The sequence below is a fragment of the Pan troglodytes genome, chromosome 5 (assembly GCF_028858775.2).
Source record: "Pan troglodytes isolate AG18354 chromosome 5, NHGRI_mPanTro3-v2.0_pri, whole genome shotgun sequence".
Taxonomy (NCBI): Eukaryota; Metazoa; Chordata; class Mammalia; order Primates; family Hominidae; genus Pan; species Pan troglodytes.
This window is the reverse complement of record NC_072403.2, coordinates 31,562,965-31,588,810: the sequence shown is the minus strand read 5'-3', so window position 1 is coordinate 31,588,810 and position 25,846 is coordinate 31,562,965. Positions and strand designations below refer to the sequence as shown.

The 25,846-nt window shown below is 39.3% G+C and overlaps 1 protein-coding gene across 16 annotated transcripts in view; it reads right to left on the bottom strand.

Moving 5' to 3' along the window:
* Positions 1 to 406: 406 nt before the first annotated feature.
* Positions 407 to 25,846, bottom strand: part of CARMIL1 (capping protein regulator and myosin 1 linker 1) — a 340,308-nt gene continuing 314,868 nt past the window's right edge. For 3 of the 16 annotated variants that reach the window (XM_009450613.5, XM_054686632.2, XM_063812168.1), the window contains 6 exons: positions 20,168 to 20,600; positions 16,025 to 16,106; positions 14,645 to 14,857; positions 10,747 to 10,878; positions 8,043 to 8,192; positions 407 to 1,472 (listed from right to left, as the gene is read on the bottom strand). In XM_009450613.5, coding sequence (XP_009448888.2) covers positions 1,336 to 1,472; positions 8,043 to 8,192; positions 10,747 to 10,878; positions 14,645 to 14,857; positions 16,025 to 16,106; positions 20,168 to 20,600 — 1,147 coding nt within the window. In that variant the 3' untranslated portion in view covers positions 407 to 1,335. Of the gene's footprint in view, positions 1,473 to 8,042; positions 8,193 to 8,526; positions 8,552 to 10,746; positions 10,879 to 11,458; positions 12,237 to 14,644; positions 14,858 to 16,024; positions 16,107 to 20,167; positions 20,601 to 25,846 lie in introns of those variants that run through there. The other 13 variants (XM_054686631.2, XM_054686634.2, XM_003311043.6 and 10 more) reach the window with 8 other exon arrangements.

The window sequence follows — 25,846 nt, the reverse complement described above, 5'->3', positions numbered from 1 at the left end:
ATATGCCAGACACCTGAGCTGCGGAGAGGGCTAGTGGAAGATGATGAGGGAAATAGCATGTCATGCCGACCCCACCTTCTATCATTCTTCTTTCCAATAGATAACCACTGCTTGCAACACTTCAAATCATACTTCTTTGCTCACACTTGCATCCTTCATATGACCCTTATGCATTGTAATGGGAGGTGGATCAAACTCCTAATTCTATATTCTTCTGGTAAATTTTATCATTTTTCCCAAGGGGGAAAACAGGCAGTGGCATTAGTACGTTATCTTTATTTCGAAGGTAATGGTTCCCAGATTGCTTATCTGAGAACATTGATTATTTTGGATTTTGGAAACAAAACCAAAGTTCACCACCCTGAGCCAGCCCAAACTAAAAATGTAACTGGAGAAGGCCCAAATCCCACTTGTAAAATCATTTTATTGGTATAAATATACATATGAATAAAATACTTCCAGCCTGTAATGTAAGTGAATATTTGTGAAATGTCTTATAAAGAGTAGTATTTTGATTTTTACAGGTGTCAAAGTATTCTCTCTTAAAATCACACATTAAAAGCTAATATGCAGACAGAAATTAAAGGCCTTCAAAAACATGAATATTCATAAAACCTCATTCCAATCAACTATATACATTAATCTGGGCACATGGTAAAATCAGCCGTGGGCCTCTCTCACTCTGTTCTTAGCTGCGCTCGTTGATGGTATGCAAAGGTCACCGACCAAGCTTTAAATGTACAATTCCACATCAGGAAGGAAGAAGTTCCCCATGGGAGAAGGTAAAAACCATACCCAAGATCTAATATATATAATCTATACAAATTATTAGTGTGCTCTGTTAATATAATTACAATGTGCAATTGCATACATCAAGAATAAATTGCTATATTGAGTCCTGTGCAGATTTGACACAGGTACACTCAGCAGTACTCCGAGTCTGCTGTGGTGTTACTTGTGTGAGTGTGTGTCCAGTTATTTCATTTATCTCCAAAAACTCATCTTGCAGGGCAATCTGTAGCTGCCTCAGATAAATTCAAGTAGGGCCCATGGGATAATTGCTGGCTTTCATTAAAGGCATATGAAGGAATGTTTAGAAATCAAATGCAAAGGGTTGGAGGAAGACCAAACAAATGTGCTTTGACTACCAAGAAATGGATCTGTTTCTATACAAAAAAAAAAAAAGGCAGGGGATGGGGGTGGGGGAGAAATAAAGAAAAAGAAGAGAATAAAGCACCCAGAGAAGAACGCCTGGGAAGAAAAGATGTTGCCCTTGGTTCCTCTCTGATGGCTACCAAAGCACCCTGCACAGGAAGACTTCTGCGTGGGTGACCTTTACACAAAAATAAACTCTTTTTCTGCTTCTTCCCCAGAGTCATTAGATTTGCTGCCTTGATGGCCATCTTTACTGGAGGACCGTTGCTTTTGTTCTTGATACTCCTGGGCCTGCTGGCCCCAGCTTCTCCTTGAAACTGAAATAAAAAGAGAAGTCGCACAGTTTACTGACAAAGTAATACCAGTGGCCTGACTGATAATGGGCTGAGATGCAGTAGCCTTGAAGGTTTGGGGGAGGGGAGGGGGCCAGGGTGAACTTTCTCAGAAACAAACTTGCTATTATGTTTAGAGACTCTAGACAGAAATGTAAAACAAACCAACAAAGCAGAAACAACATGAGAAAACACACACAAAAACACAGTCTATGACAGGGTGAACCTCTCATAGATGTGGGCAAGAATCTGAGGTTAGGACCCCCAAGGAAAGGATGGTGGGGAAGCGGAGGGAGATGCCAGGAGGGAGGAGGGCTTTGAAGCGGTTCTGCTCCAGGTGACCTCCTCAGTCATAGCTGCCCCCTCACACAGCACAGAGAACAGGGCAGACAGAGCTTTGAGGAGATGCTGGGTGGACAGATGTCCCATTCGATGCCTTCTGCAGATGATTTGGGGCTTGTCATTCCTGCTTGTGGGACAGGATATCAGCAAAGGCCTCAGGAATCTTTGTCAGACCTTTCTGTGACTCAGAAAACCTCAGTTTCACCCTCTAGGAAATAAATACTTTAAAGTCTAGTGAAAAAGCATTAAATACTGCCTATGACACATTAAACCATTTTGGAATCACCCTCCAGGTAAAAGAATTACCATTATTGTTGCCTGCTCTGATTACACATAAATATGAAGAATCCACTGAGGCTTTATAAAGCAGCGATAGGAGAATCATTACTGGAACAGAGCCTCTGTCATGTGTTAGGCACTCTCTGTTTTATTATCACTATTCCTCACAGTTACCTTCTGTAAGGCAGGTTTTGTAAAACTTGAAACCAGGATTTAAACTAGATCTGTCTCTCCAAAGCCTATGTTCTTTCCAACTAGAATATGGCTTCACTGCTATGATACCTTGGGAAAAGGTTCGGATGCTGTACTCCAGCATAGCTATTAAGGATTATTAAATACTATTCATCTTGTCTATTGTATAGACAGCTCTTGAGCTAAAAATACTAAACCCACACACTTTGTGCCAGCCTGAAGGAAGAGTACAGCTACCTCATCACTCGGAAGTTCCAATGATCTAACCAGGAACACACTACATCAATCCTTTAAAAGCTATAGGATTCATTTGATGCTTCTAATCACTTGATTTTTGCATTTTGCTAAAAAAACAAAAAAAAACCTCATCTTGCTGGCTACTAAAATGTTGAACTCACTGAAGAGTGTTTCAGGAAGTGAAAGCTCATTAAACCTAATAGTCAAAATGCAAACCTAATAGAGTACTTCTCCTGCCAATACTGGTATTAGAGCCAGATGCTGGTATTTAGACAATAAAAATTTAAATCTTTAGTTAATGACATTAAATTGAAATAACTCAAAACTCTGAAAGGAAAAAAACCTTTCAAATCTGATAATAAAAGTACGTAATTTCTTAAATTGTGACTTCTTTTTGTCCAACAGATTCAGGCAAATTCTCAAACTGGGGGAAGAAAGCAACAAACAAATATTATCATTGATTCCTATTATTTTTTCTTTTTAGAAACAGGGTCTTGCTCTGTCACCCAAACTGAAGTGCAATTTCTATTTTTAAGTTTGTGTTGGGTAAAAAAATTAAATGCACTTGTTTGGCCCTTTCACAACTGTCAGTAAGCCAGGTTTAGAGAATGAAGGTGAATAAATGTCAATAAATATTTTGCTGTTTATCACAAAACCAATTTGATACTAATAGACAAAGAATCCTTTAATTACTAAGAACAAAAGAAAGTAGGGAAGACTTATATTATCTTCATCCTGAAAACATTTTATAATAAACCCAACCTCAAACTAGAGCATTTCTTGTGGTATCTGCTAGAAAATATTTTTCATCATTTTAAAACCAAAATAAGTTGTTCCTCTATATTAAATGGCTCAAAAATACACTACAGGTTCAAGGGAAGAAACAAATATAATACACTGCTCATTTGTCTTCAGAGCAAATATATTTGTTCTAATTCTTAGATTTAAAGGATAATCAAACTTTTCATTCTTCCCAATATTTTTGTTTCCTGGCAATCTTGGGTCTAACTCATGTTGTATGATATGACAGAAGAGTACTTTCTAAAAATGGAGAAATTCAAGAAACCAAAAATGTTTATGTCACAGATAAAAAACTGAGATAACCCTATAGACCAGGGTCATTACAACAGGCATGATTACAATTCAAAGAAATCCAACATAGAAATCTTCCTGCAAAAAGTAGGTTGTCCTTCAGTCTCCACCTAAATGTTGATTCTTTTGAGTCACTGACACCAGGCTTCCAAATTCTCCAGGACTCAGGGGTTGTAGGAGGAAAAATAATATATTATTTCAAGAGGGCTGTCAAAGAATTTCACTATGGTGGCGACTTTATTTAGAAATTCATTCTAAATATATTCACCTCCATTGATTAAACTCTACCAATTGTGAATGTGCATGTGATAATGAGACTAGTACCAGGCTGACATGTTCTTAGTATAGTAGGTAAGCACCATTCAAGAACAGGAAAACTAAGGCATAGCGAGATCAAGGACCTAAAGTTATGCAATTAATGTGATGAGTTTGAAGGTCAAAGCATTTGTTCTTCTAGTCTCCACCCTTATTAGTCCAGATCCCTAATGTGAACAACTTTGTAGGACGAACGTTCTTTGTCGTTTGTTTTCCAGCCCTTAAGGGAACATCTATTTGACTGCATGTAATTAAGATGTTGACTACGACTATATTGAAGTAGGTTTAGTCAGGCTTCTATTAAAAGATGGTCTAAATAGAATTATGTCTGTTTGAAACTTAAAACTCCAGAATGTATGTATGTATGTATGCGTGTATGTATGCATGCAAGCATTTATTCATTTATAGATACTGAGTCTCACTCTGTTGTCCAGGCTGGAATTCAGTGGCGCAGTCATAGCTCACTGTAGCCTCAAACTCCTGGGCTCAAGTGATCCTCCTGTCTCAGCTTCCAGAGTAGTGGACACTACAGGTGTACCTCCTCGCCACACCCAGCTAATTTTTTATTTTTATTTTTGTATAGACAGAGTCTCATTTGTTGCCCAGACTGGTCTCAAATTCCTGGCCTCAAGTGATCCTCCAGACTTAGCCTCCCAAAGTGCTGGGATTACAAATGTGAACCACTGTGCCTGGCTAGAATTTATTTTTAAAATATTTATAAGATTTAGACTTTTTACAAATTCAGACAGACCTCCTCTTAGCAGCTTGAGTTAATGCTTGCTTTTATACAGGATGAAAAAAATCCAATTGTTTCACAAACACTTCTTCAATGCAAGTATTTGTTAAGAGTGCTGGAGCATCTCTATGCGTGTGTCTATTTACATATTTATCACTATTTTACATACTACTAAAGTTAATAGAAGATACTCAAGTAAATGAACAGGTAATTTATTCAACACAAACACTCCATGTATATACACATCCTGTCTATAGTGGCAATAATTGGTACAGAGAGGCTCGAATGTGAAATCTGTCATTCTTGAAGATGATTTGACATTGCATATATGTGATAATTTTAAAGCTTCTGAAATATGCATATAAATGCAGAATTAGAGAATCATATGAAAATTTGGTACTTTCTCCATTGTAAGCTCCACTGACATCCATATTTTCCAGGAGAAAAACACTATGATGACCTTAAAATAGTATTCAGTAGTTGGCCCTGATTTTTTTATACTTTCTAGCAAGAGCCCAACATGCCAACCGTTAAATTTATCTTCAAGAACTCACTTAGGGGAAGCAGAACTTGAGTCTGGTGGAAAAAGTAGAGCAGAGCACTGGCTTACAGACTGCAAGTCACAGCCAAGTATTTACTGGCTGTAGCTTGGATTATGGAAGAGGCAAGTGATATATAAAAGGAATCTTAGATGCCCTGTACAAACAGGAGCCATTGCAACACATTCAAAGCCAAAATCAACTATTTTCTTCAAGAAAATAGGATATTCTCTTACAAGAACATCACAACTTATAATTAAATGTAGAGAGGAAATAATATGAAATAAAAAAAATGTGCTTACAAATATTTCTAGTAAAAGAAATTAAGCATTTTACCTGTCAAATCAATATAGTAGCCACACAAAACATAATATTCATGATAAAAATATGCAGCATGCTTTGAGAACAATATTTGAGAACAATAGCCTCTGTTTGTTTCATGAATACATACTTTAGGAAAATAAGGCTGTTTTAGTGTAAACAAAGCTGCTCTTAAAAGACTTAAAAGAAAGTATAAGCAATTATTTAATAGAATTGATCTGCTAAATGTTATTTTTTTAACCAGGAACTATTCAGAAAGCAGACTGCTACGCAGTTCTCAAAGGTGAAGACAGTCAAGTGCTAGGAATCGGCACTAACAAAACAAAATTAAAATATTATGCATAAAATCACTTTAGTTGAAGATCCTGTAAAAATTACTTCTTAATGCCTGTCATTATTTCAAGAAATCAAAGCAGAAAAGTAAATACAAGATGGTCCTATTTAGTTCCATCAAAATTTGACCAGCTCCTCACAATGAGAATTTGAAGCTAAAGAGGTCATGAACAAATCTGAGACAGATATAGAATCTCTTCTTGCTTTTCTATAATTTGGGTTATCTCTGTGTTTATCCTCTTTTTACTCTAACGCAAAGCCTCACTGGATGATCAATAGGCACTGGGCGGCAGGTAGCAGGGAGCGTCTCTTTTTGTGTTGTATAAAGTGTTTTTAGTGGCCTCTTGAAGAAGGAACATTGCAATAATGATGCTTTGTTAACAATCAAGTGATATAAGTCAATGAAAACAATAGTTCAAATGTAAAGCTCCAGAAACCAGAAACGTCTATGCAACCTTAGGTATGCTTAACAAAAGGGGCAATATAGAGACAGAGATTCTGGCCTAACAAATTCTCAAAAATAACTTGTCAGAAAATAAATGTCTTAGGTGTTCATTTTTGTAACTTTTCTAGGACTGAAGATAGAGATTTTCTTGGCCATATGAGAGAAACCTTCTTGTAGAGAGGAGTTATTGTAACTATGTGTCTATAAACAAATCCACGACATAGGATAGTCTATAAAAGTAAAGGGTCAACTTAATTGGCTTTCTCTAGGGCAGGAGCTACCCAGCCCAAACAATGTTTTAACCTTATGTGTCCTGTAGACTTTGCTTTATGCTCCGAGAGGTGTCTTTAACCCACCCTGCCACCTAGCTAGTATATGCCGGAACCCCAGGCAAGTGAGCACATGTGGCTGAGCCCATGGCACTGGCTGAGAAGGCAGGCTCCAAACGTTGTCCCTGGCAGGCAGTTGGTAGATGTTTTTTTGTTTTAAAACCTATATCAAAGAAAATTCTCAAAGAGAACAGTTCCCACTTCAGGTATCATAACTCATTGGGCTGTTAAGCTGTGAAGTGTATCATAAGAAGTTTATTATCAATAGTAAAGTGTGAAAATTCAAGAATGGCTTATCCCTTTGCAATAAAGAGAAGGTATCCCTATAATAAGGTCACTCCCATTAACCTGTATTCTGAAATGCTTTCTTGGGAGGCAGTGAAGGGCATGGTGTTACAGCCTGAATGCTGGGCCACACCTGATCCCTGGGAGCCTAAATACATGCATCTATTAACCCCTGATATGGTTTAACAGGAAGAAAAGAGCCTCATTCCAAGAGCAGAAGTCCTTTAAAGAAATCTCACATATCAGAATATGTTATATTCCTTACAGATACTAAGATTTCCTTTAACGGATTTTTGAAGTCATGTTTATAAAAAGTTAATATATTAACCAGGGAAGAGATGAGTACTTTAGGCACAAAAAAGACATTTTTTTCTCTGAGTCAGCAATACTTGTCCTTCAATTTCCCATTGGAGGGCAGAGCTGATTTGAAATCTGTCTCCTTTTTGTCTCTTGGGATTGTTCTCACCTGAACAGAACATTACAGAATTTACTACAGGGCCAAATGAAAGACAGAAGTCAGAGAGTAACTCCTAAAAAGTGGAATAAATTGTTCCTGATGGCTGACAAGTTAAACGGTACTTTTTCTTTCTTACTAAAGGGTGATAAAATGATAAAGGGTGAAAGATCATGTGCATGATCCAACGTCTGCATTGAGTCAGGGACTTTTTATTGATCCTTTCCTGAAAGAGTGTAAGATATTAGGCCAATATTCTCTAAGGATATAAACTCTGTCATTCTAAGAATCTCTGATCCAACCACAGTTGAAACCTAACAGGAGAGTAAAGATATAAAGGAAGAGAATAGGAAGCCTAACCCCAATTATAAAAATAAACTTGCATGATCACAAAAATTTAAAAGGACAAGTCACCAAAGTAACTTGATCTTCCTCATAAGAATTTCTAATTTTAGATTTTTAAGTCAATATTTTTTTTCCCCCAAATAAAAGGACCATCCTGTTGAGATTTAGAAAAAAACAAAACCAAAAACCTCTCTTGTATGACTAATCCCTGACCCAGTCCCACGATAGAATTTACTCAATTACAGTTTGTTTTTGTTAGTGCCAGTTCATAAGCTTCGGGTCAGTGAGGGATGATAATCGAAGGCTCTAACCATTTGTTGGCTGTGACTTCCTGTGCCCAATTGCATTCACTTCCTCTTCTGCAATGGTGGAGTACAGTTTTGAAGATCTTTTCCCTCTACTGGAAGGCTTGCCACTGTCATGATCTGAATGTCTTTTGTAATAATCTCCTCTTTGCACTACTGAGGAAAAGGGATTTATTTTACCCTTTATATTATTAGCACATACATCAATGTGTTGACATTAATATTTAAAAATATTAAAAATTAAATATCAGCTTACCCACCCCACTTAGGATTCAAGGAACCTACAGTGTTGGTCCTGGGCAGATATGCATCATTATCTACAGAATTCAACAGCCAACATTATGGAAATGTCGTGCAAAATGAGGTGAGCTGCGAGTCTGCCCCAAAAAAGTATTAACAAAAAGGCTCCAGTATTACCATTTTGATTCCACGATGGATTAATGAAAATCACATTCACTTGGAATAATCCAGAAGAATCATAGCAATTTACCTGTTTCAGAAATTAGTTGGGCATGCTAGTCCAAAGGGAGGCAAAGAACAGGGAAATGAAGTAATCAGCATGAATAATAGATAAGAAAACAGAATGAGCACAATATGGACAGTTTATAAAGAAAAAGATAGAACTCACAAGTGGCTGCCATTTCTGGGCAACCTTAGCGGACAAGCTGATAAAGTCAAAATCTTACCACCTCAGACATTTACAGACTGTTCCCAGACTTCATGTACATTTTCAGTCCAATTTCAATACCAAGTGATAACATCAGGATGATGTCTATGATTAACTTATTCTGGATCCCAGATGGGAAAGTCATGGTCTCCACAGCTCAGCCATCCCTACTGTCTGACTGGAAAGAAGGGAGCGTGAGCCATTCCTAAGATTTGCTACTTGGGGAGGGAGAAGGATGAGGAAGGGAATCAAACATATACCCCTAAAGCTCTGAAACATTTAAGGAGGAACACATTCTATTTCTAACTTCCTGGGGAAAGAACACTCAACTTTTTCACGGCAGCTACGAGCCTGCAGTGGTATCCAGTATCTCCCCGACTTTGCTAACCAGAGAGGCTCCATGATCTATATTTGTACTTGTGAGGCTGGTGGGTTACTCTAGGCCTTGTTTTGATAATCTATAGGCATCTAGAAAACACCACTTTCCAGAAATGTTAAAACAATGATTTTTGTATTCAACCTTCTGATCTTTTTTCTTCTATTTTTGTAAATCCTTCAATATTTCAATTGCTTCAGACAAGATAGATGAACATTCCTACTTAGCACTACCATCCCTTCCTCACTTTTCTTTTTCTCTCCAACTGAACTCTTTCAGGCATTTTCAACGCTTCCTTAAAAGTAAAGATGTAAAGTCAGCAGTTGCAGAAAGGATGGAAAATTAGGGTAGGAATGGGAGAGGCACTTGGTGGTGAGAACTGGACTGTCAGAGAATACCTGAAGGCTCAAGTCTCTCTGAGATGGCATCACCAAAGGTCCTTGCTTTTACACCAAGTCTTCCAAAGGCTTCAGTTATAATGCTGAACCCTGTATTTATTTACCTCATGTAAAATGACTATAGATACCAGCTACTTTTCAAAAGCTTTAGTTTCTCTATTTGACAGAAGTGGTTTAGCAGCTTTGGTCTCAACCCAACCATCTTTTATTTATAGCAAATAAGTGAGTGAAGCTTCTACCCAACAAATAAATCTGTAGGATGGAGATAAGAAAGCAGGCAGTGTTATTGTTTTTATTAGATTTCCAAGCCACAAAGACAGTACTCAGTAACACTTTCTATTAACTTCAACCCAATACTATTATCAATAAAAGAAAATAGGCCAATGTAGGAAGAGAACAGAGACAGAGAGATCAAAGGTTCTAAAGCATTAAAAAAATCTAAAATAAAACACAGCAACTCCAAACCACAACGAGAGCCTTCTGGGTGTAGACGACTTGTGTGGCTCCAGAATTTCCTTATAGGTGGGGCTCAGAGATGGCATTTACACTATACATTACATAGGACAGAACCCCAAAGTCAATCACACATTTAAAAGAAATGGCATGGGTGCTGAAGCCACAACCATGCCTCACCTTTGATAATAACTGGTAACAGCTCAGTCTGATTTGGGAAGAAAGCATTCTCGTCACAGGATTAGCTTGCTGTGCTTCTACCTCAGCAAATTAGAAGGAGCAAACTGGTGCAGGGTCGCCCTGAGAATGTCCATGTCTGCACCACACTTCTGAGAGTAAGGAACATCTGACCTTGTGACTGAGCAAGCACAGTGAGCTGCAAGGTGGCTCAGGCCCAGGGGTGCTGCTCCTGAACTATAGCAGTACTGATTTGCCACGACTAGGAAAAGATTTCATTGAAAATAACAGGACTCAGAAATCTATAGGTAGCCCCAAATACGTCATAAAATCATGTTTAAGGAGCTCCTAACATGCTGGAAGTCAGTTCAGAAGCATCTAGAAATTACTCTTGCAAATAAGTTAGACCTTTGTGTCTCAGCTGCTTTTTTCATATGTCATTAAGATCCAATGTCATCAATCATGCTGAATCAAGTTTCTGAACTAAGAAACTACTCCATTTCCAAAAATTTAACCCAAGCAATGTTGACTTTAACAAACTCTAAGATATTAGTAAAGTCCAGGATGAGTTCCTTTATTTTGAAATGTCCCTCCTTGGGGAGAGCTAACCCAGAGAAAAGAAATCCTTACAATCCTTACCTTCCTGTGAAAATGTCCTGGGGCTGGGCTGGGGGCTACTCTGGCCATCTCTCTCTTTGTCTGAAGGAACTTTTTTCAGGACAGGTGGAAGAAGGGCAACTTTCGGGCTAGATGGAGAGTCTGGAATGTCATCTAAGGAGACACAAACACGTGAATCAAACTGTTCCACAAACTGGATTCCAAGAACATAAAGCCTGGTAAATCTATATATAAAAATAAGTCATTTAAAAAAATAAAGCATCATAGAATTTTTCTGGCCAAAAATTAGTTTTGTGTTTTTGCTCAGTGAAGTAACATCCACAAACAAAAGGGAAAAACAATGAATACTCATAAAAAGTTAATATCTGCACAAATATGAATCTATCCTGTAGATCAAGAATTTCAATGCGCAGCTATTTGAAAATTAGACTGTATGTGAACCATATGTTCCTTCTGACTTAAACACAAAGGCTGTTTGGTTTTCATAAAATATGTAATATTTATAAGACACTGCCTTTACCTGTTGTCAAACCCAGTACAATAGTCACTATACATATGTGTGTATGTATATGCATGCATGCATGCATATATGTAGGTCACTAACAATAATTTGGAATCATGGTCTTTTAGAACCAGAAAAGACTTTGGGCACTGGACAAATGAAGAGATTAAAAACGAAAAAGATGACCAAATAGCTAGGACTAGAATTCTAGTCTCTCTTTTTTTTTTTTTTGAGATGGAGTCTTGCTCTGTTGCCCAGGCTGGAGTGCAGTGGTGCGATCCCGGCTCACTGCAACCTCCGCCTCCTGGGTCTAAGCGATTCTCCTGCCTCAGCCTCCCAAGTAGCTGGGATTACAGGCACGTGCCACCATGCCAGGCTAATTTTTTGTATTTTTAGTAGAGACAGGGTTTCACTGTGTTAGCCAGGATGGTCTCGATCTCCTGACCTTGTGATCCACCCGCCTCAGCCTCCCAAAGTGTTGGGATTACAGGTGTGAGCCACCGCGCCTGGCCAATTCTAGTCTCTTAATTCAAAAACCAGGGCTGTTTCACCCTAATTGAAAGAATCTACCACTAGCTTGTCCAACCCATGGCTCACAGGATTGGACAAGCATGCAGCCCAGGATGGATTTGAATGCAGCCCAACACAAACTTATAAACTTTCTTAAAACATTACAAGATTATTTTGCTTTAAAAAAAAAAAGAAAGTAATCGGCTATTGTTAGTGTCAGCATATTTTGTGTATGTCCCAAGACAATTCTTCTTCCACTGTGGCCCAGGGAAGCCAAAAGACTGGACATCCTTGACTACTGGATCATTCTTCTTCCTTTGCTGTTATCAGCAAGGTGGTTCTTAAGTTGGTGTGTGAGTGTCTGTGCACGTAGAAGACAATCTACAGCCACGTTCTCTTCAGTCTTAAACTTCCAGTCGCCCACTTGCTTAACCAAAATAAGCAGGGATGTGATAAGACATGTGAAGATAACACTATCCACCTTCACCATCTGTCAGAGCTGTGGCGGAAAGGAAATGAGATGGTGTATTTGAAAATGCCTGCTGAATTCCCAAGCTCTATAAAAACATAGGTTTATTAACATAATTCTTGATATACTAAGTGCTATGAAATAACACATTTAGTAAATAACAAAATAAAACTTCTTGCAACAGAATATTGGGAATTCAGCTAGTTTTATATTCAGCATTAGAAACTGGGGAGTGGTCCCCCTTTATCCACATGGGATACAATCCAAGACCTCCAGTGGATGCCTGAAACCGGGATAGTACTGTACCCTACATAAGCTGTGTTTTTTCCTACACACACACACCTATAATAAAGCTTAATGTATAAATTAGGCACAGTAAGGGATTAACACTAAAACCCAATAATAGAATAATTATAACAATATACTATAATAAAAGTTATCTGAATGTGGTCTCTCTTTTTCTCTCTCGAAATATCTGCACCATGAATAACTGAGACTGTAAAAAGCAAAACCTTGGATAAGAGGGGCCTACTGTCCTCTACAAACTAGGTTACTCTACAAACTGGATTCATTTTATAAGAACTGTTTCTTTATTGCAGAGTAGAGACACACCCAGCTGATGACAATGTTAGGAGCAAGGCTCCTTTTGAGTACTTATTTGTTTTGCTTTCTATTAAAATTTTTTTCCATTTTCTTTGCCTCCATTCTCTCCACTCCTTCTACATGAAGACATTGTGTATGGACCAAGAAATTTTTTGTGTTCCCCATCATAAACTTTGGTTTGGGAAAAAGTTTGAGTAGAATTAGGAAGTCCTAAGGGGTTTGTTTCAAGGCTTAGTTCCTTGAGGTAAAGCCAGTACACCACTTTCTTTGTGGCTTCTCTTTGGAAACAGTTCACTGGTTTTCTCAAGGGACCAATGGGCTATGAAGACCAGGGACTGTCCAAGCTGGCCACTCGGGAAATGAAAAAAAATACGTGACGGAACATGGGAAAGAACCACAAGTGGAAGAAGTTTGGACACACAGGATTCTACCTTTTTGCTCATTCTACCCAAACCATCTGCACATTGATAAATTATTAGGATGAGCTGTGCATCCTACTTTACAATATACATGTCCATGGGGGGAGAGGTCAATAGAAACAGTTACCACGACAGTTGGTGGAGTCAGAACATCTGGCGGCTACACAGACACACCAGCTGCGTGACTTGGCAAACTCAGTATCTCTGTGCCTCATATTCCTCATCCGTAAAATGGAGCAGTGACGAGGATATTGAGAGTTCATCAAAAAGCACTTACTATAGTGCCAAGGACACAGCTAAGTGCTCAAAGATTAGCCATGATGATGATCTGACTATCTATTTTTATCCCGGTTTGACTACTTTTTGTGGGAGAACAAGGGGAAGAGGTGAAGAATTGATGTAACTTTCATATATTACCTATCCTACTTTTGTATATGTTTGAAAATTCTTATAATGGTAAGTTAAATTAAAAAAAAAACCTAATGTGTGTGTGTGTGTGTGGTGTTTTTTGTGTGTTTTTTTGTTTGGTTGGTTTTTTTGAGATAGGGTGATAGGGTCTTGTCACTCAGGCTGGAGTGCAGTGGTGTGGTCACAGCGTGATCACAGCCTAAATTCCTAGGCTCAAGTTATCCTCCCACCTCAGCCTCCCAAGTAGCAGGGACTACAGGTGTGCACTACCACACCTGGCCTTATTTTGTGCAGGAGAGAATAAGGTGAAGACCAATCCATTTCTAATATTTTTAAGTTTCTTCCATCATTAGATTTTCTAAACTAATAGCAAACTTTTTTGTAAAGGGCCCAAGAGTAAATATTTTACACTTTGCAGACCATATGGCCCTGTTGCAAGTATACCACTCTGCCACTGTAGCGCAGCCACAGCCACAGATGACACCAATGCAAAAATAGTATGGCTGTGTCCACTAAAACTATTCACAAAAACAGGCCCATTGTTTGCCAAGTCTTGTTCTAAACCCTTGTTATATCATAGAATATGGCATAAAAACCAAAGAGCTTGTGCCTTCCCCATTTGTAGCCTTCCTCCTTAAACTGCTGCTTTTCAAAATGTCTGAACACCCTGGAGACAAATATTAGAAAGCCAAGCCGAGCACTACAGATGGGTCAACATGACAAAAGACTGATTTCCCTGTCTTGCCTACAAACTAACCTGTACCCCTGAAAGCAAGGACAGTCTCAGAGTCCCCAACTCTCACACATGGTGGGCCTCTGCATTAAATAAAAGAATCCCTCAGCTCTCATCACTTTCACAGCTTTGCATAGGTTTCTTGTGATCCCCTCCTGCAGAAGCCGCTGTACCTCGCTCACCAGCTGCCCCTGAAACCACCTGCAGAGTCTGATCCAGCTGGCTCTGGGAAGCCACCTGGTCACAATGCAACTCCCTAACTGCAAAACTCTTACCAGGCCGTGAGGCGGTTCTTGGTTTCTGCGGGATGACGGGCCGTGCTGCCAGACTGGGTTTGGGGGACTGCAGGAGGGGCTTCGGACTCGTAGGTGTGCTGGATGAGCTCCGAGACCTGGAGCCTGCTTCCGCTTTGGGTTCTGCTTTGGTATTCTTTTCTGGTGTTCCCAAACCAAAGCGGTTCTCTGGAAGACCTGGGTGCAGTTTAGGCACTAAGATGAAAAAGGCCACTTTAAAAATCAAAGGTCAAAGAAGCCAATAACTTGAAGCTAGAAGTCTGGTACAAACTGCTGTAATCATTTGCCATCGTTTCTCATCACGGATGTTTTAAGAGTATTTTAAGAATATGCTGTTCTAGCATGTTTTAAAATCAAAACATGCTGGATGAAGAGTGACGTTCTTTGTAGAAAAGCAATAAACTTTTTGGTTCTTTTCTGATCACCCCTGACTATTCCAGCGATGACAAGCTTTTATATTTAATAGTGTACAGTGCCGTAATCACATACAAGGAAAACAATGGTTCTTCATGCACTTGAAATATTCGGGTCTTTCTCAGATCTGGCACAAGGTACAGGTATAACCAAATGTAAGTGCCTTGGTTCTGGACAATAAGCAGTTAGGGCTCTGGCTACAGGTTCTGAGTGAGGAGGGTGATGCTGACGGCTGCAATCTCATGTTTAGTGAGAACAGCTCCAGAAATGTCATCTCATCCCCCACCTCCATCCATACTGCTGCCTTAATTTAACAAGACAACTGGCAAAAATAAGCCCATAAAATGTGATTTATCATCCAACTCTTACTGCACCAAGATACTGTAGCTATGCATAAGACTCTCAAATAGCAAAGTGAGGATTCTATCACACAGTTAACACATTACTCTCCAGTTTTCATCTAAGGTATTTTCTTATTTTATTATACCTAAGAAGTCAGAGGGACAAGGGATATTGGATTTCATGCATATTCAAGCTGCAAGCGAAGCATGTTGTTCATACCAAACAAGACAGCCACCCATCTTCCATATGTCATGCATGGCTTATTCTTAAATACATCAGCCATGATCCTGTACGCTGCCCCCATCCCCAACTTTTCCAAAATGCTCAAAGCTGAGGAGTTTGCAATGAAAAAACAGTCAGAATTTCCTCCCTTTGGGAAATCAAAAAGTGCCCTGTCCAGGCACAATGCTACAGTGGGGCAGGATGTGCCCCAGGGGAAGATAAGGCAGGTGAAGGGATATGGTCTTTCAGATGATAGCTGAGAACACACAACAAAGAGATCAGTTCTTGCCTCCCTGTTTAAATTTTTCTTCTGTCAATCATGTGACTCTGCAATCAGAAGGTAAGCGCTTTTCCTAAGGGGGTGATGGCAATGGCCTGACTTACCTGCCCCACCTCCATCCGACCGTTCTATGCTGCTCAAAGCTGGGCTGGAAGAATCCTGGGATACGGCATCATTCCCAAGCTTCTAAAAAATTCAAGCACCATCCCCCCAAAAAGTGCACATTTATTTAATGCAAAAGTGAAAAAACAATGCAGATAATAAATGACAGCAAAGAAGGGCTCTTTAACTCAGCTGCTGTTATGGTGACTGTGCCTGACCTGTCTCCATAGGCTCTCTGGCTGGGACAAAACTGTGAGAAACACATTCTATTCTGTGTTTACGGTCAGGACTCTGGGGTCCAAAGTGTGGCCGGTTTGGTTCCTCGGAAGGCTCCTCACAGGTGAGAGGTGCATGGGGCCAGGGAAAGTCAGTGGGCTTGGTGACCTTTACTGTTTTTCTTGTTGAACACCTATGCAGGCTCTGCAGCCCCTGATGCTTTATGTGATGAGGGCCCTTGCATGCTAGAAATGTACAGAATCTGCTCTAGGTTTGGTTTCCAAAAATCTAGTTTTGGCTGGGTGCAGTGGCTCATGCCTGTAATCTATCTCAGCACTTTGGGAAACTGAGATGGGAGAATTGTTTGAGGTCACAAGCTTGAGACCAGCCTAGGCAACATAGTGAGACCCCCCATCTCTGCAAAAAATAGAAAAATTAGTCAGGCACGATGGCATGCATCTGAAGTCCCAGCTACTCAGGAGGCTGAGGCAGGAGGATCACCTGACCAACCCCAGGAGTTCAAAGCTGCACTGAACTATAAGCGTGCCAATGCACTCCAGCCCGGGTGACAGAGCGAGACCTTATCTATTAAAAAATATATATATAATTTTCAAAGCAGCAGAAACCTTTCCAACCTCAATGATAATACAGGTGAAACGGGTCCTGAAATAGGCAGGGTCTTCCTTGCTTTGAGGTAGAACCACATGACACAGATCTATTATTTAGGAGGTAAATACAGATGAACAGGACCGAATAAATTTTTTAAAAATCTGCAGGTGGGAGGAATTAGTGATGGTGATGATGGGGAAAGTAAAATGCCACTGTCTTGGGGTAGGAGTAGAAAGTTTAGAAAGTCTACACTAGACTGAGGCATTTAGATACAAAAAAAAAGATATACAAAGCAAAGTCTGGTGTTTACTTCATAATATCTAAGAATTATATTGACAAAGATGGTCTACATCTACTGCCTGTCTAACAAGCAAAAACACTGTGGACCAGTAGACCAGCAGGCATGATGATTCCCAAGGCAGTCTGACCTTCAGACTGCTGGTTCCTGCTCATCCCATGCTTCTGACAAACCTAAAAAGCTCTGCAGCCAATTCCGAACTTTAAACTGTGTTTGATGATACAGGAAGTATTATTTGAAATGCAGGTGAGATAAGCCTCACTCCCTGAATTCATCAATCTACCCCAGTCACACACTCCCCAAGAGTGCTGGCTCTATCAGAAGGAAGCACCCAAGTGGCAGGAAGGCTGAGGAATTTCTCAGGAAGATGACAAAAGTTCCACTGTCATGAATGCAAGGTGCTGAACAGGTCTCCAGGAGGAAATGTGTATACAAGCACTGCAGCTAACACAAGCACACTATTTGGCATCACTATGGAAAAGTGATCCCCTAAAAAGGAAGTCCCATGCCAGCCCTCTGTGCCCAGGACAAGTGTCTGCAGGACAGGGCTGGGGACGATCCATGAAGTCCCCTTTCACATCCTTCCCTTTCAGGTTCCTGCAAGTGCATGGCAGGCACCTGAAAGTGAGGACCTCCTTAAATTCTGTACCCGGGGCACCCCATTTGCCTGCATCTCTAAAGCAATCCTGGGAGTTGTTTTCTTTTCCCTCCCAGATTTTTAAAGTTATTTATAAATCCCAAAGTGACTGTGGGGAATAAGGATAAAATAATACAATGCCCATTGCCTTTGTGTGTGGACAGATGACTTGGAGGCCCCAGAGGAAAATATATGAACTCTAAGTATTCACTGCTTATTTCTCTCTTTTGTCAATAAATGAAAAGTGTCATATCTTCATACTTACAGTTCTTTTTCTTTAAACATATTTATATGTATATAGCTCAAATGCCAGCAACGCAAAGAGAATTACTTATAGGAGGGTGAAGACATCATATATTTAATCAACAGTATATTGATCATTGATGCTAATTGTTGCTACCTTTAGAAAGAATACAGTCATGGTACTTTAGAAAAAAAAATGTTCTAAAGCTAATTTTTGAAAAACTTCATTATTTAATGATTTTGACAGAAGACCCATGACTGGTCTGAATTTTAAATAGAAAGAATTTTTAACAATGGTTGTTTTAAAGTGACACTAGATGGCGCTAACAGATCATTAATACTGTGTAAGCCCTAAACAAATATAAAACCATAAGGGTTTTGTCACTTTAAGTCGATTTATATATCAAATCCAAAGTACATGAATAAAACAATCTAGTAAATGTCATCTTTACACCAAAAAGAAACTGTTAATCATGAAAAACATAAACAGCATATTAATCAAAACCGCACATTCATTGTTATAAAGAAATTAACAACATGGATTAAAATTTTAACACTTCCTTGGGCATCTGACTCACTAATGACATGGTTGTAGTATTATCCAGAATTCTGACCAGTGAGGGCCACACCATGCCTCCTTTGTTGAGTGAGCAGGATATAGTTCTGTGGTCTCTCCCAACTCTAAGGGTTGCTCAGTGAATTAGGAGGGTTCTGCAATTAGAGAATTGCTAAATAATGTTGATGTTGGTGGGAGAACTTTGGTAAATAGTTGTAAGATCAGGTGGGAAGTGGAGTTTAATTTTTAAACATTGGTTGTTTAGAAGCCATATAAAAGAGCTCCCTACACCTGCCATGTAGTTAATTGTTTACTTTCTGAAAGTCAAGGGCTCACTGGGATGAACTGTTTTATTGTGATACTTCAAATAAAATAGACATGTGATTTCCTTTCTTGGAGAACCAGTTGTGTAAAAATAATGGAGCTCAAGATAATGCACAGAAACCATAACCTGACTTAAACATAGGTATGTTCATCTTATCACTCAGATACAATCCTTCATGTAGTGACAAGAGAAAACAGGGGTAAAAAGAAAAGTGAAAAAGACTCCTTATACTTTAAAAGGAGGTTTGAAGAATAAATAATGTTTTAAGTCAGATTTTGGGGGAACTCAGCAAATTTTAAACTATGAAGTTATTCTCTGTAGCAACAGATGATATATATCAATGGTCAAATATTCAATTAATTCTAATAGAATACCTTGAGTGTTTTTTCTTTTGTCTTTGTCTTTTAAATCTGGAATATAGCAAGGCATTCTTAGGTTTAAAAAGAGAATAATTTTTAGGTTTGAAAAGGGAATAAGTTAGAAAATAGTTCCCATTTTTATATATATCTAGTTTCAGTGTTTTTATTTCCCTCTGTTAGTTCACCTATCTTCAATATTACCCTCAGTCTTCCATCTGGATTCAGCCGACTGTCTTTTCCCCCAGATGTGAGCATTTCACTTGGCCCCGGAACGTCTCTGACATGCTTCCACAACATGCACAGGAGGCCCCTGGGCAGGTGGGGAAAGACCGGAGTCTTCAAAGCCTATGTTAGAATGCCGGCACTCCACAAGACTGTGACCCTCGGGCCAAAGTGAGAACATGGCCATTTCTTTAGGGTCTGTGCTCCAGGTTCTTTAGCAATAAGTTATGGTTTTGGATTTCTATTTAACCAACAGGCTATTTTTATTTTCTCACCCAAATAAACCCAGTGAGGGCAAAAACACAAACAAGGACAACCAAGTCAAAAATGAACCCCCACTTATCTCACGAAGACAAGGAGTAGATTGGGGGTTACCAGAGGGCAGGAAGTGTGGGGACATGGGGGGAGATGAAAAGAGGTACAAAATGGGTACAAAAAACACAGCTGATAGAAGAAACAAGACCTAGTATTGGACAGATCAGTAGGGTAGCTCTAGTTAACAACAATCTATTGTCAATTTCAAAATAGCTAGAAGAGAGTAATTTGAATATTCCCAGCATAAAGGAAAGTTAAATGTTTAAGGTGATAGACATACATAAAAATATCACATGCACCATGAAAATGTGTGCATCTATTATATATCAAATAAATGAATGAATTAAAAATAGGTCCACCCTTACCTTCTGTGCACACGCAGCTCTCTTCTCTTGCTTGGCTTTCATCTCTGCCAGCAGACCACTGCCCATCACCTGGACCCCATACCTCCGCCCTGCCTGTGGGCTGCTCTTGCTGTCACTCCGTTCCACCTTCCCTATTTCTTCCCCTTGACTCTCTTCAAAGGAGTCAGGTGTTTTTATCTCCTCTATCCGTTCAGAATTGCCATTGTGCTCGGCGGCCTTTGTGTCCTTCCTGGGACAGTCCACAGGTGGACTTCTGACTGCCCCTTTTGGTGAGGAGGGTTCTTCTGTCATCAAGATCGTTGGTGGTCGCTCGGATTTGGACCGGGATTTGATTAAATTGAGAAAGCCACTACTTTTCCGAGAATCTCGCTTTTTCTTTTCATCTCCTCCTTCATTAAGCTCATGGGACTCTGAGCCTCTTGTTGACCATTTCCTGCATTTCAAACCAAGACACAGATCTGTTGTTTTTACTGTAAATAAGTTCCAGCAAGAATCAGTCAAAATATAAATATGGAGATTGCTACATATACAGTAACCATTCAGAAGCATTTTTAAAAGCAGATTTGAGTTACCGCCCTTAGGAAACAGAAAGGAATGTGGAATATCATTATCATATTCACGTGAGAAAATCGAGGCACGCACACATTAAGAATGAAAGATGAAAATGTAACTGGTACAGCCAGTTTGCTAGCTTACTCTAAAAGTAACCCCTCTCCCTTTGTTTCTTGTTTTATATATATATATAACCACTTGCTCTGCTTGAGAATTCCAAAGGGTAATCTTGAAACAATCCAGGCATAAAACAGAGGTGGTGGTACAATTTTCTCCCTTCCAAGTAGAAATTGGTACACAGTTAATCCATAACCTAACCCCTGCCAAGAGGAAACCAACCAGACCTCCAAATGGTCCATTACTCAAGATAGTCATCAGAAAACAACCAACAGACCTGCACCCCACACCACTCCTGTGCATAGTTTTCATGCCGCCTTTCACCTTAAAACCCCTTTAGCCAGCCTGAAAATTTGAGATGGCTTTTTGGGACTTGAGTCTGGCCATCTCCCAAGCTGTCGGCACTTGCATAAACCAAACTTTGCTTCTCATGCGTTTGACTTTTTGAGGGGCAAGCAGCTAAACCTGAGTTTGGTTCCAAAAGGCAGAGAGTATGCTCTGGGAGAGTTTTCAGAAGGAGAATATGCTGAAACTTGGGAAATGGAAGGGGAGAAGGAGTCAATGAAATGAGCTAAGTAGGAAGTATCACAGACAACTTGTCTCATTTAAAGCTGGCAGACTGAATATCCACTTAGCTCCCCTGAATCGCCATTAAAATAATAACAAAGGATTTATAAAAGAAAGCATAAGCCCTACAGGGGAGAAAAGGCAAAAACAATAAAATTTGGAAGCCAAAATACACTAGTTACGTGTGAAAATTGACTTAATAGATCAGAGAAAGCTGAAACCTAAGCCAACAGTAGGGGAGACCCAGAAGCATTTGATTTGTGCTGGCTCCAGAATGAGGAGACGCGGGCACCTCTGCAAGTGGAAGTGAAGGGGAAATGAAGACAGGAAGGTTCTCTTCTTTGTGAAGCCCATTCAAAAATTCATCGGATCCTCTCCCTAAACCACAGAGCCAATGATGCCCATCCCAACACCCAAATTCACTCTCTGGAAAGAATGAACCAAAGAAGCGAGCTGGGGGACTCCAAATGCAGCTGAGCTGAGTGAGGATCACGAAACAGGGAGGCTCAAGAAAGCCTGCACAGTGAGCAGTGACACCCCCGGGACTTTTTCTCACTCTGCGTGCCAGAATCAGACAGGCAGGTTTATACCTGCCAGGCGGGAGATCAAAGTTTCCAAAGCTCAACAGAAAGGACCTAAAGATTCTGAGAGTCAGGGATACCCTCTCCCTGCAACAAAATGGTCCAGGAAGACCACCCTACATTGAAGCCCACCAGTCGACAAGCTCTACCCACAAATTTCCAAGAAGCTCTTTGGTGCCCCATTCCTTTTCAACACGGAAGAGAAAAAATATTGCATCCACCAACATGAATAATAGCAAAATGTGATAGCAGAAGTAGAAAACTCAAGGTTGGAAGATACAACTGAGGAAATCTCCTAGAAAAACAAAGGGAATATAAAGAATTTAAAAATAGGAGAGAAAAGGTAGAAATTAGTGGATTAACAGAGGAAATAAAAAATCTGAGTAACGGCCTGGGCATGGTAGTTCATGCCTATAATCCCAGCACTTTGGGAGGCTGAGGTGGGCAGACTGCTTGACCCTGGGAGTTCGAGACCAGCCTGGTCAGCATGGCAAAACCCCATCCCTACAAAAAATACAAAAATTAGCTGGGAGGGGTGGTCCATGCCTGTAGTCCCAGCTAATCAAGAGTCTGAGGTAGGAGTATCACCTGAGCCTGGAAGGTCAAAGTTGTAGTGAGCTATGATCACGCCACTGCACTATAGCCTGGGTGACAGAGTGAGATGCTATCTCAAATAATAATAATAATAATAGAAGTTTAAGAAAAAAAGTACAGAGAAAAAAGGAAGAAATTATGAAAGAAATAATTTTTAAAAATTCAGCAACAAAGGACATGAGTTTCCAGATTGAAATGGCTTATGAGTGTCAAGCAAATTGGTTTTTTAAAAAAATTAAAAAATAAAAAACCCGCCTCAGGGCACATATCATCATAAAATTTTAGTACACTGGGAATGCAGAGAAGATCCCAAATGCTTCCAGGAGAGGGAAAACAAAAGCAAGTCAGAAACAAAAGATCAAGACTCAAGTCGACATCAGATTCTCATAGCAACACCGGAAGCTAGAAGATAATGGAGCAAAGCTATCAAAATGCTAAGGTACAATGAAGAGCAACCTACAATTCTATACCTAGTGACACTATTAATCCAAATGAAAGATATGCAACAGTTACAGAAACTTGTTTTCCAAACTGTCTTTCTCAGGAAGCAATTCAAGAAGGTGCTCCACCAAAACAGGGGCATAAACTAAGACCAACATGGGCCAATGGAAACAGAAAAATGACACAGAGATGAGGTGAAGGGAATCCCCCAGCAGATGATGAAGGGAGATCCCAGACAACAGCAGTGGAATGGGCCTAGAGGTCACACTGGAGCTGGTCAGATGCTGGTGAGAGGTGTGTCCAAGAAGAAAAAAAACTGAGAATACTTGAACAAACTGAAAGGAAATTTATATCCTTACTGGAGATTTAGGAGATAAGTCAGTGAAAGGAATGCAGAAAACAAAGCAAATGAAAAAGGGGACAATAATTAACACCAAGGAAAACAAAAAATTCTATAGAAAGAAAATGTAATCACAGTATACGATCTAACACAGTTGTCAATATTTACATGGTTAGGATGAAGCAAACACTAAATATTGATCTAACCAACTCCTGTGGTTTGTCCCCAGCAAAACTCATGTTGAGGCTTGGGCTCAACATGAGTTTTGATAGTATTGGGAGGTGGTACCTTTAAGAGGTGATTAGGTTATTAAAATCAATTACTGAGACTGTATTAGTTCTCATGGGAATGGATACATTCTTGAGAGAGTGGGTTGTTATGAAGTGAGTCAGCCTCCTTCATCCCTCCTTTCTTTTTGCACACACTCAATTCTCCTTTCACTTCTCTGCCATGCCATTATGCAGCATGAGGCCCTCACCAGAAGCCAACCAGTGTGGCCACCCAAACCTGAACTTCCCAGCTTCCAGAATCATGAGCTAAATAAACCTCTTTCCTTTATAAATTACCCACTCATAAGTATTTTGTTATAACAACAGAAAACAGACAAAGACACCAATTATGATAAAATTAAATAAAGTAAGTGGGGCAAGGAAAAGTGTGTGTCTAAGTACAAGAGTACGTGTGTGTGTGTGTGTGTGTGTGTGTGTGTGTGTGTGTGTCTGTGTGTTTGGTGACAGAGTATACAGGTTGAGTTTCTGCAATCCATAATTTGAAATGCTCCAAAATTTGAAACTTTTTCAGCACCAACATGCTCAAAAGAAATGCTCATTGGAACATTTTGAATTTCAGATTAGGGATGTAAAACTGCAAGTATAATACAAATATTCAAAAAAGAATCCCAAATATTGAAACACTTCTGGTCACAAGCATTTCAGATAAGAGACACTCAGTCTGTATTATCATCATTTAAGTAAGAAGTTAGCGGTTATAGTACTATCTAAAAATGAAACACAGAAAACAGAAAAAAGAAAGCATGCTATTAAGACAAATGGAAGAAACAGCTAAAGGAATAAAAATTAGTTGCCTCTGGGGAATAGGGAGTGGGAAAATAATAAGGAAACTTTTTTAAGCCTTTGTAGAACATCTGACACTTTATGAGCATTTATAACTTTGATTTTCAAACTTTCTTCGTACTACTTCATGATTTTACCTATCCCTTGACCTTTAAAGATTGGACTGACAATAATCTATTTATAAAGAAATTTCAAATCACAACTTTTAGTAGATTCCATCATATTATTTGATGATGAAAACTGACGTATTTATTTCTATTTGTTCACTGAAACATGAACGGAATCTTCCTTGAGCAGTATCTTTATAAAAAAATATATTTTATACCTTACAAAATTTACCCAACTTTCATTCAGAGCCTATTAAAGAAGAAACTAGCATTAACGGGAGAGAAAATCACACTGGGACGGGTATAACAATATGTACAGTTCAGATCGAATGCTTATAAACCACCTCACTAACTGAATATAAATTTCAGAAGTTTAAAAAAAGCAAACAATGGTATCTGTAAATCACATGGAGATGAGTCGAGATTTTCTCCATTCATTTAACCATCACTAATTGAGGGGCAGACTATATATTATGGGCTGCGTTAGACATTGAAGCTATAACAAAATAAGGCCCAGGTATCGCTCCTGAAGAGTAGCATTCTATTTGGGAAAAAAGCCTTGAAAGCAAATCATTAACAGCGATTTCCCATTTTGCTATATGTTTGTGTTGGTTTTTCTTGAATCTTTTACATTGAAAACACATTCATCTATTCCTTCAGTTATAAAAAAATTAAAAGTCAAACAAACTCTTAAAGGATTCTGTGGGCTTTAACAGATGTGTCTGAAGGATGGAAAGAAAAGTATTAAGTCAGCAGCAGAGAAACAGCAATTAATTCGGGGGGGTGGGAGGAGCAGTCCCACAAAAGCTTCAAAGAATAAATGACATTTAGGTTGGTTCTTGAAAGACAGCAGAACAAAATTTTGCCAAGTATAGTATGCTAAGCTTCAAGGCCAGTGTCAAAGAAGACAAATAATTGGGTCCTAAAGGTTATAAGATTCAATAAGTTACATTGTTATGGATATAAAATTTAACCCACTGCCACCTCACCATCCTGCCGAGGCAAGATAAGGCACATCCATCTAATAGAATTGATTAGTTACTTCCCTACCTGTGCCCAGCCTGCCGCCTTTGGCTTATCTGGCTTATGTTTGTTCCTGAATTTGATATCTCAAGGTGAAGAATCTTCATAAAGACAAATCCATGTTAAGAGTGTATTTTGGGATAGATTTGTATTTAGTTGAGGATTAAATAACATGGTACAAATCATGCTTAAAGACTGAAATGTTTCAAGTTAAAGAACTGTTAACAAAAGTACCACTGAACTATCTTCTAAGGGAACTGTCTCAGTAGCAAGAAAATGAGGAG